At 44.0% G+C, this 11,006-nt stretch overlaps 1 protein-coding gene and 1 long non-coding RNA gene across 5 annotated transcripts in view; one reads left to right on the top strand and one right to left on the bottom strand.

The window, feature by feature from the left end:
- OPTN (optineurin) overlaps positions 1–11,006 on the top strand; it is a 41,974-nt gene continuing 30,968 nt past the window's right edge. For 2 of the 4 annotated variants that reach the window (XM_060292686.1, XM_060292675.1), the window contains exons 1-3: positions 1–233; positions 7,053–7,229; positions 7,823–8,025. In XM_060292686.1, coding sequence (XP_060148669.1) covers positions 7,064–7,229; positions 7,823–8,025 — 369 coding nt within the window. In that variant the 5' untranslated portion in view covers positions 1–233; positions 7,053–7,063. Of the gene's footprint in view, positions 234–367; positions 730–4,817; positions 4,947–7,052; positions 7,230–7,822; positions 8,026–11,006 lie in introns of those variants that run through there. The other 2 variants (XM_030832469.2, XM_030832470.3) reach the window with 2 other exon arrangements.
- The window catches only part of LOC132594538 (uncharacterized), a 47,033-nt gene continuing 42,970 nt past the window's right edge, over positions 6,944–11,006 (bottom strand). The window contains exon 4 of the long non-coding RNA XR_011377170.1: positions 6,944–7,332. This is a non-coding gene — a long non-coding RNA (uncharacterized lncRNA). The remainder of the gene's footprint in view (positions 7,333–11,006) is intronic.

Here is an 11,006-nt window from a genome sequence, read left to right as displayed (position 1 = left end):
CCCGGGAAATTCCCGGGCGGAGGTGAGGAGGCTGGCGCGACTGTCAGCTGAGCAGCGCTGGGTGGGGTCGCGAGGCCGCGCGTCCGCCAGAGGCTCCCCAGTCCCCGCCGCCGCCGCCGCCGCCCCCGGCCGGTCCCCTGGTCGGCGTCTGCATCCGGGTCCAGAGCCCTCTCCCAGCGGTAACGATGCCGAGGAGGCAGTGACCCCGAGGGAGGCCAGAACCCGGGCGGCGGGTGAGCCGGGGCAGGGGGCGGGTAGGGGCTCCCTCTCCGCCCTGGAAGCGGTTCCCGTAGCCGCCTTCCCTGCGACCCGGAGCCAGTAGGGACGTGGGTGGAGAGGGTGGGGCGTCCCCTCGGGTGGGACGGCTGAGCTCGCTGGGAGGGTTTCCGGGCCCTGGCGATCCTGACCTGGTGCGGAAGGGCAGCGGGGGCGTGCAGCCCAAAGCGCCCCTTCCCCCTTTTTTACCCTCCAGGCTGGCCGCAGGTGCCTTCCCTGTAGGTCATGAAGGTGGTCTGAGGCTGACATCCTTCCGCAGGTTGGGAATGATTGTACAGCCAGTTCCTCATTATAAGGGAAGGGGTTAAGGACACACCTTTGGAAGACGTGCAAACTACTCTAGCTTTACGAGATGGCCCAGGACACTGAAGAACCGGTGACCGCTCTCTAAGGTGGCGGTATTACTGAACAGCTGAAAAGAATCTTCATAAACCGTTGTGTCTAGGAGGGCATGTATGTATGTATGTGTGTGTTTATAGATACGTAGAGAATATGAATATGTGATGAGGCCGAGAACCCCAAAGGGATTGTTTCTATCGTGTAAGCTGCAAGCAATGAGCATCGCTAAGAGAAAATGTAACCCAGGTTCCGTCTAGCCTCCTTCCTCCACCAGGAAGACTGCTGTATGGAAATTATATGCCACAGCACTGCTTAAGGATGAAACGGAAAACCAAAACTTAAAACATCAAAAGCCTGGGATCTGGTTAAGCAAACGCACTGTTAACAGAAGAACCCCTCACCCTTGCTCTTTGCCGGAAGGAGAGAAGAGCTAGGGGGCCCTGGCCACCCCGCCCAGGATATGCCCAGTTTGGAGTGGGCTGGGGAGGTCCAGTAGCAGAGGCCAGTCCAGGGACTGCCCCGTAATGCCCTGGGCAAGACAAGTCGAAATGTAGCCTGTAGAGAGGACAGTAATTAGAGTCTTCCGGGTGATTGGCCAGTTCTTCTACTGGGCCAATTTTAGTTTTTCATTATAAAAGTAGTATTTTTTTTTTTTTTTTGGTAACTGACCTCAAGTTGCATATTAATGTTATGGGTTCCAACTAAACTCTCCGAAAAAACAAAAACAAACATTCTTGAAAGGAATTGGTCACTGTTTTACCCTCCCATGGAATCCCCACCCTTAGGTAGGGGCACATGGGTATTCTCTTCTCCAAGCCTCACTTTTTCTGAATTTTATAGAGACTTGGACTGTGTGATATGTTCTTTGGAATCTATGGAATAGTAAATCCAAAGGAAAAGGAAGAAATTAAACTCTGTGTTTTGAAAATAAAATGTTTCACTGAGAAAGAAAAAAATTATATTGAAAGTTCTTGTTTTCACTTTGACCTATTATGTGGGTTGAGTAATAGGATATGTGTTATGAAATGACATCCAGATACCTTTGTAGTGATATTTTAAAAGTGGTACTAATTTTCAAAATAAGTTGAGTTCAAGAATCCGGAAATGAGTGCCACTGAACTGTAGAAAAACTCATAATACTAGCATGTCGGGTTTGTGTTTTACAAGTGTATGACTTTACCTCTTACACTATAGCTTCATTTCATTTCAGCAGACATTTCCTGAGAGCCTGCTCTCAGTGTGCCAGTCTGCAGGAAGAATAAAATAGAGACCTTGACTTAGGTTTGATGGGAACATTGACTGGCATGGTGTGATCACAGTACTTTACATAAAAGGACCAAGGGTGTGGAACACACAAAGCGCTGTTGGGTGCTCAGAGGAAAGAACAGGTCATTTTACACGGGACATCTGTTCGAGCTGGCATTGAACTGTCCAGTTGGAGTTTGCCAGGGTAAAAGCAGATCCAGGCATCTCGGGGAAGGGTAGAAAAGCAAAAGAAGGCCAAGAACTGTGAGCTCTTTAATGTGCCTCCGGCATGAGTGGCATTGGTGACAGGAGATGATACAGCTGGGTAAGTGGGGGCCAGTCTCTGAAAGGCCATGTTTGTCTTGCTCGGGAGCTGGAGCTCTGTCTGTGTGGGAGGGGTTTAAGCAGGGGGATGCCCTGGTATTAGGAAAGAAACCATGGAGGTAGTGGGGCTGCAATGGAAGGAGATGAGTCCAGCCATGGAGGAAGCTATGCAAATTCATTCAGCAAGTATTTGTTGAACCCCCATATATGTCGGGTAATGTTCTAGGTGCTAGGGACACGGCAGTGGACAAAACAGACGAAAGTCCCGTACTCTGTGGGCCAGACAAGACAAGAAGGGCCTGACCTAAGCTGGTGGGGATTGAGAGGAGGTGGGAGTGACAGGACTCGGTGACCCATTAGACTTGGGGGAAGAGCAAATAGGAAGAATCAAGCATAACTCTCAGGTTCCTGCCTTGGGTGATGAGGCCGTCTATTTCCATTTTCTGTATGTTTGCACTTACGAAAGTCAGAGTACCATTTCTGGCATAAGTTAAGTCTCCTTTTACCCCCTTAATAGGATATGTACTTTGAGTTCTTTTTCCGGGATGGTGATGAGTTTAGTTGATGCAATCTTGGAATGTTACTCAATCCCCTTGAAAACCCAAACCAGGATTTGCCAATAGCCAGCAATTGTCTCTGATCAGGAAATAGGTTTTCACTGTTTAAAACTAATGTATCCATGTGAGGATTGAACCTGTGAATACTTAATCAGCAGGTTCGGAGAATCAGCCACACCAGGGTAAGGACCTGGGTTTATTCTGTATTATTCTTGATGGTCCAACGACCAATGGAGAGAAGTCAGTGTAAGGCAGATTTCTGTTGGATACAAAACAGCTTTCTGGCAGTCAGAGCCATCCTGGAATAGAATGGGCAGTTGCCTGCTAAGGTCATGTGCTCATTTTTTCTGTCATTGAAGTCATTCGAGCCTGGTCTATATGACCATCTGCCATGGAAACCGGACAGGACATTCCTGCATTGAATAAGTTCGGCTGGGTCATTTTTAAGGCCAACTCAGAAACAAGATTTAAGCTCCTGCCTACGAAGTCAAGTCACTGCTGTAATTACTTGACCTCTGGAATTAAGAACAATAATTATAATCAGGAATTTGAATAGCAGATCCAGGAATAAAATCTAGGAGATTTTGCTTTTGATCTTCCACCTTCCAGGTGGTTCCTATTTTTCCTCATTGGTGAAATCTTGACAAATCCTGTGCTAAATTAATTCACCCTTCTGTAGTTAAAAATAAAACACCTTTGTTTAGAAATGATGCATTTCTGATCATTGGTTGGATTTTTATGAGAAATTCTGTTATTAGACAGAATCTTGGAGTAAATGGCTTAGTTCCTTAGTTCATAACCTTTGAGGATGTGTGCAAGGATTTATAATACATCCCTGCATTTTCTCAATTGAAAATATTTCAAGGTGATGCTAAACATTTAGAGAATTCAGCTTTCTCTAACTGGCATTCTACCAGTAGACATCTCATATACGCACTGTACTGTGATAGGTTGTAATGACGCCCCCCAAATATTCTAAAATCATAAAATGCACTTTGAGTCACCAAAAATCAATTAAATTGCTTTTAGTAAAATTTTGTTTATAAGTATTTATGTGCTTATGTTTGGCATTTATGTTAACTTCTTATATACTATGACATTTGAATTACCAAATAGTTTTCCTAACAATGCTGCGTAGCAAAGAGCTCACTATAATCGGGACGGGCGTATGTATTAGTGAGAGAGGGCAGCATGGCTATGAGGGTGCTGGGGTGTACGTGCTGGACAGTGCGGGTTGGACTGTGATCTTGCTAGAAGCTTAATACTTTTCATAGGGCTTTTGAGCTGAAAGCAGCTATAGTGATCATCATTTGCTAGGCAAGTCAGTAAATCATCACAGAGGTCAGATGAGTTCTCAAGGTCACGTGTCTGGTTAGTGGCACCCGGTTTATTTTTCTACTGTCTCCCTCAGCATAACCCTGTTTTTTTTTTTTTTTTCTCTCATGTCCTTATAAAATCTGGGCAACCAGAAAAAGTTGATAAGTAGAATCGGTTTTAACTGTTACAGTTGTGCCTCAAGTCTTGGTGGAGATATAACGGAAAGTCAAGGAGGAAAAATATCGGAAGGAACAGTCTCTCTTTTCTCCCCTCCCCCTTCCCTTCTCTCCCCTCCCCCTTCCCCTACTCTTCCCTCCCCCTGCTTCAGATACTTTAAAAACAAATCTGTTAAATGTCTCCAAAGTATAGTCTAATCCTTGAATACCTGAGGAAATTTAATATTGACAAGTGAATGACACACGTTACAAGGATTTTATCTTTGTCAATTACTTAGAATTTTAGTATTCTTTGCAAAATAGATAGGAGCACTGTTATTTAGTAAAAACCCATTTTTATGAAATTTTAGCGCCAACATAGTACTATGCAAAAATGAGTTTTATGGAAAGTCAGAAACTGGCTTTATCCAAATTATTTTATGCAAAATAATCCAAATTACTTTATTGGGGAAAACAAGAGCAGTCTATTCTGGTCACCTAATGCTAAGAGATAGCACACTTTAGCAGTGTACTTCTTTCTAAATGAATCAGGATATGCTTTCAAAAGGCTCAAAATGCTTTATCCGTGTTTTTCACTTCATAGACTTGCCGTCCTCATTAAAGAATTCCATGAGGATGCCTTTCCTGTGCCAGCTGCTCTAGAGGAATCACACAGGCCACAGTGCTGGGGGCCGGCTGTCCCCTCAGCAGCACTGTCTCTGATTTCCTACAGGTCCTTTATTTTATTTATTTTTTTAACATCTTTATTGGAGTATAATTGCTTTACAGTGGTGTGTTAGTTTCTGCTGTATAACAAAGTGAGTCAGCTATACATATACATATATCCCCATATCTCCTCCCTCTTGCATCTCCCACCCTCCCAATCCCACCCTTCTAGATGGTCACAAAGCACTGAGCTGATCTCCCTGTGCTATGCGGCTGCTTCCCACTGGCTATTTTACATTTGCTAGTATTTGTAAGTCCATGCCGCTCTCTTCACTTCGTCCCAGCTCACCTTACAGGTCCTTTAGACCAAAAGCAGGTCACCAGGCTCTCAGTTCCAGGAGACCTCCAGAGAGCCTAGGGATTGCCTCCTGCCAGTGGGAAAGAAGCACCGCTCTGCACCCCAAGGGTTTGGTGCATTAATATACGGGCATTAATACATGGTGGTTTCCCCAGCTTCTGCCCTAACATGCGCAGGGACTTAACAACAAAAACCATAACTGAAGCTTCCCTTGCAGCCTCTTAGAGAGATAGTCATTTGTACTCTGCCTTCCTGTCGGCAGTGGCAGGTTCTATCGGCACACGTGGGAACTTCTCACAGGGACGAGGTTCTTTGGACGCAGTGAAAATTTGTTAGTAACTTGTTTGTAAGCAGTTCATTGACTGTTATTGCTAAGAAGTAAGAAGAAAAAATCCTTCCGGCAGCCTTGGTTATTTCTTTAAGATTTCTGGCAGTGTGCGATGGATGGGTGAAGTGGAATCTGAACTCTGGGTGAGGTGAATGGGCCCGCCTTCCATGTTTATCTATAGAGCACACCCAGAGGTTATACAGCAATAGATCAGAGAGCACTTCTCTCTCCTCAGCTTCCAGTGACTGATGCCGTAACTCTGCAATTCCTCATGAAAAGGTATATCATCATCTCTGTGAAATGTATAAAAGAAAATGTTTGCCCACAGCATTTGATTTCTGTGTTTGCCCAGGTGGTAGGCCATACAGAAGTACAGTTGGGTACACCCATCTATCTTATTTATGGTCACACTGACCCCTCGACAAATAAAGTGGTATGCTTAAAATATTCTCAGAATATGCAACAACTAAGCAAGATTTTCTTAGTCTTTTAGAATGCTTTGCAAAAGTATCGACTATGGAAGCCTAAGTATTCAGTGCTGCCTTCACTGTATGACAGGGCTGGGTTTTGGAATCATCCTTAATGCTCGGTTGTGCCCTTCATTGAGTGACCTTGGATGAGCTATAAAACCTCTGTGAACTCAGCTCTGTCGCCAGGAAAATGGCTGTCTAGTTGAGTTTTAGTGAGGATTAGAAACTGACAGTCTGGTGCAGTGATCAAGAGCATAGTAAGCATTCGAAATACGTTAGTTCTCCCTTTCCTCTCAGCCAAATATACAAGAAATAAAGAGATTTTGTAACAATTAATTATTGAGATATAATTCACATACCATACAATTTCACCCAAAATAGGAAGATTTGAGCTTAAAGATTTTTCTGGGGAAAAATCCATTTAATAATACTTTGCCAACATCTACAAATGTATACATGGAAAGCCTCTTGAACTCCCCACGTTAGGATTCCTGATCATCGTGGTATCGTGTCCGTCTCTCCCTCCTCTATCCCCCATCTCCTCACTGTACCCCTTTATACACACTTATACACAGACATACACATACAAACTAAAGCTAGGATGTACCTTTTTTGTTTAAAAAGGAAGAATCAAGGTTGTTCAAAATATAATGGGAGAGGGCTGCCCTGGTGGCGCAGTGGTTGAGAGTCCGCCTGCCAATGCAGGGGACGCGGGTTCGTGCCCCGGTCCGGGAGAATCCCACATGCCGTGGAGCGGCTGGGCCCGTGAGCTATGGCTGCTGAGCCTGCACGTCCGGAGCCTGTGCTTCGCAACGGGAGAGGCACAACAGTGAGAGGCCCGTGTACCGCAAAAAAAAAAAAAAAAAAAAAAAATATATATATATATATATATATATATAATGGGAGAGAAAGCACCTTGTAGAATACTTATTAGCACTTGCACATGGGCTTGTGGGACTCGTGAGGACGCCATGCAGAGGGGAACAGTTATATTTTTGGTTTGTGACTTTTCCATAGGAACTGCTGCCATGTCTCACCAACCAGTTAGCTGCCTGACTGAAAAGGGGGACAGCCCCAACGAAACCACAGGAAATGGACCCCCCAGTCTGGCTCACCCGAACCTGGACACGTTCACCCCGCATGAGCTGCTGCAGCAGATGAGAGAGCTTCTAATTGAGAACCATCAGCTGAAAGGTGAGCAACACTGGCCCCATGTTTCTTCATTCACGCTGGGCCTTCGGGAATGCCATCCTTTGGTAATAGCTTATAGGTGAATCCCTGTCTCTGCGCCTGGTTCCTTGGGGGAAGAAAGAGCACAGAATTAGCTCTGAGTAAGGCTAAAGCTGTTTCCATTGTTTACTTTTGGATACAGGTAAAAATAAAGAGTATGCATCTCTGGGAAATGGTATAATGACGTTTAGCCCATTTAAAAGGAAAAAGAAAACAAGGCTGCTATTATTACAGAGTTAGTCCTAAATATTACCTTAAAAGAAAGCATTCTAATATCTCCAGCCATGGTTTTTGGGAGAACCAGTGTTCGAAGCCAGGAGTGATGGACCTCAGTCTATGTAGTTATTAATAGACATTTTGTTATAAGTCAATAAAATCAGTTTTATTTTCTTGAGGCTCTTCAGGACTAGAGACGACATAGTCCTGTCTGGGAGTGGAAACCACTCACTCATCTTGCTTCGCAGTCTTTCCGGCTGACCCTGGGGCCCAGGTGGGTTCCATTCATGTCCCCAAGTCCAGTCCCCTGGTGTGACACTCTCCCTCTGCACCCCATGCAGAAGCCATGAAGCTGAACAATCAAGCTATGAAAGGGCGATTTGAGGAGCTTTCAGCCTGGACAGAAAAGCAGAAGGAAGAACGCCTTTTTTTTGAGACCCAGAGCAAAGAAGCCAAAGAGCGCCTAACGGCACTGAGTCTTGAAAATGAAAAACTGAAGCAGGACCTCGGAAAACTAAAAGGGAAAACTGAAAGGTCATTCGGGGTGAGCAGACTGACCACTTGTGATTTTACTCTGTTCGTATCTGTAGTGCAGTCTTACTTGACCAGACGTCTAGATCAAAACCTTTCACGGTGCAGGCTAGATGGGTGCTTTGCATTATCTTGAAAGAAGCGTGCTTGATGAGAACATTGGTTACAATTTTAAGGGTCATGGATAATCTCTGGTGAAGGAAAGAAATGGGTAAAGCTTTGACCATATTGATTATAGTCAAAAGAGTGTTACGGTTATAAGTCAGTATTTTGTATTCATTATAGATGGTACGGAAGGACCTCTGCCTAGAACCATCCAAGTGTTAGTCGTCAGTTTATGTCTTTGGTGTAGAATTACACTTTAGAAATCTATCACTCAGAATTTTCACTCATTGACCTTGTCCTTTCTCTCCGTCTAAAATAGATTCCTCGCTTTATGTTTTACATTTACTTCTGAAAACTGGTTTGACAAATGTCATGTGATATGAGGCTGTAGGGTTGCCACATTTCCACTGACCCAAAGAACCCAAGAAGTGTGCTCACACCTGAGAACGAGTATCAAAGATGTGAGTGAAAAAGAAAATCAGAGCACATTTGAAGCCTCTGCCCATATTCTAAGGCTCACTGGGTATTATTTGTTTAGATGGACATCTGCAGTTCATTTTCTTCCAAACCTAGAACTTAACAGCTTTAGGGAGGATGGAACACTGGGTTAATTCTTGGATATCAGTGATTTTCTTTCCTTTTTTTTTTTTCAGTTCATTTACAATATTGTGTTAGTTCAGGTATGCAGCGAAGTGATTCAGTTATATAAATTTTTTTCAGTTTATTTTCCATTATAGGTTATTACAAGATACATAGTATAGTTCCATGTGCTAAACAGTAAATCCTTGTTGCTTATCTATTTTATGTACAGTAGTTTGTATCTGTTCCCTTATTTTTTTTCTTTTCCATCATGGTTTATTACAGGAAGTAGTTTGTATCTGTCAATTCCATACTCCTCATTTATCCCTCCCCTCATCAGTGATTTTTCTTGAGACTTTACCTTGAACTTTGTTGATGTCTAATTTCTTAAATAGGTAAAGAATACAAACAAAGAAATAAAATAAGGAAAAGAGAAATATGGAATAATCTAAAGAATGAAAAGTTGTTTAGAAAAATATCATAGTTTATATCAATGATCTTACTCATCAACTCCTGCTCATGGGACAATGAAAACATTCAGCTTTAATAAATTTGTATTTGCATTGCAAATGTTTCATTATTGATAAGAGTTATCATGTCTGATGCTTCAGTTTGTCTTACAGTTCAAAGGGCATTAAGTCATTTCTTTGGGCAAAACCTCTCATTGTCTAAATATTTTTGAGGTAGAATACTCTGAAGAAATGATCACTGGGATATATGGGTAATTTTCTACTTGCTGGAAGAAAATATCTCACTTTGTTTTCCTCCCTTGGCTTTTGGGATGTGGGCTGACCGTTGGCTTCAGCCTGCGGGGGCCCAGCACTTTGAAGCCAAAAAGGAAGCTTCCAGAAGCAGTTTGTCTGCCTGAGATAGTCTGCCTGTAGGTTTTCCAAAAAGGTCCCAGGATTGGAAGAAGTTGAGATCAGAAGCTGGAGCTCTGGACAGCTTCTTTCAGTGCAGACGATCAGCTGAAGCAAACTACAAGCAGGACTCAGAAATGAGCCCTTGGGACAAAGTGACATTTAGGACTCTTAAAAACCCTTGGTCATCAGCTGTATCCCCCCAGACTGTACCTCCCAGGCCCACCCCTTGCCCCCCCTGCCTCTTCTGTAATGTTTGTCCCCTGGACCACTTGTGTTGTTGTTGTTGTTTTTTGGTTTAAAAAAAATTTTTTTTTAATTTATTTAATTTATTTATTTTTGGCTGCACTGGGTCTTCGTTGCTGCGTGCGGGCTTTCTCTAATTGTGGCGAGTGGGGGCAGTGCAATGGGCTTCTCATTGCAGTGGCTTCTCTTGTTGCAGAGCACGGGCTCTAGGCACGCGGGCTCAGTAGTTGTGGCTCGCGGGCTCTGGAGCGCAGGCTCAGTAGTTGTGGCTCGCAGGCTCTAGAGCGCAGGCTCAGTAATTGTGGCACACGGGCTCAGTAGTTGTGACGCACAGGCTTAGTTGCTCCGCGGCATGTGGGATCTTCCCGGACTAGGGCTCAAACTCATGTCCCCTGCATTGGCAGGCGGATCCTTAACCACTGCGCCACCAGGGAAGCCCAGTTGTTGTTAATTTAGGCCCTCATCTTCCTGATTTACTAAAGCTCTCAAGGCCTCAGATTTTCCTCACTCATGCTGGCCCATCTTTGCTGCTGCTTCTGCAGGATGCGCCCCTCCTCCCCACTCACCCACCCCCACAAGCCATCAGGGCCTCTCCTGTGGTCTGTGTCACACAAGGGAAGGGAGCAGGGAATTTCCTTTGGAAATCTGCCTCTGATCTTTAGGGTGAGGCCGAGGCATTACTGGTTCTGTCCAGTTTCACTGAATTATACATCATAATGATCTCTAAAGAGTACTTTTTAACTTTTAACTACAGATGGCCAGGCAAAGGTCATTAGATAGACTCTTGTTTTTGGATTATAAAATGGCATATCATCCTGGGCACATTTCCAGGACAATACAAGCACAGAAAAAGACAGAGAAATTGTTGTGTCACGAAGGCTAATCAGTGCTAAGTGCTCAAAACTGATGAAACACATAACAAATAATGGAGCTGGGCTTGAGATCCAGAGAATAAGCCCTGGAAGTTTAGTCCGGGAAGACGATGGTCAGAGCCTTAACAAGTGAAATGCAGAGAAATTTAAGGTGTCACCTCACGAGGTGTTTTATAGCCAAATCAGCGGATCCGTAATTTCCCCAGGGTAGTTAAGAGATCCGCACAGTTGCATAAAAGAAAACTAACCTGACATCTGAGATTCTAGAGTCATGGCCTTATATCCCCAGTCGTCAGACCCTTGTTTAAAACTCTTATTTCCTTCCTTAAAAG

Source organism: Globicephala melas, chromosome 2, assembly GCF_963455315.2.
Source record: "Globicephala melas chromosome 2, mGloMel1.2, whole genome shotgun sequence".
In the NCBI taxonomy this organism is placed as follows: Eukaryota; Metazoa; Chordata; class Mammalia; order Artiodactyla; family Delphinidae; genus Globicephala; species Globicephala melas.
Note: the sequence above shows the minus strand (reverse complement) of the source record. Positions and strands in the feature narration are given on the sequence as shown.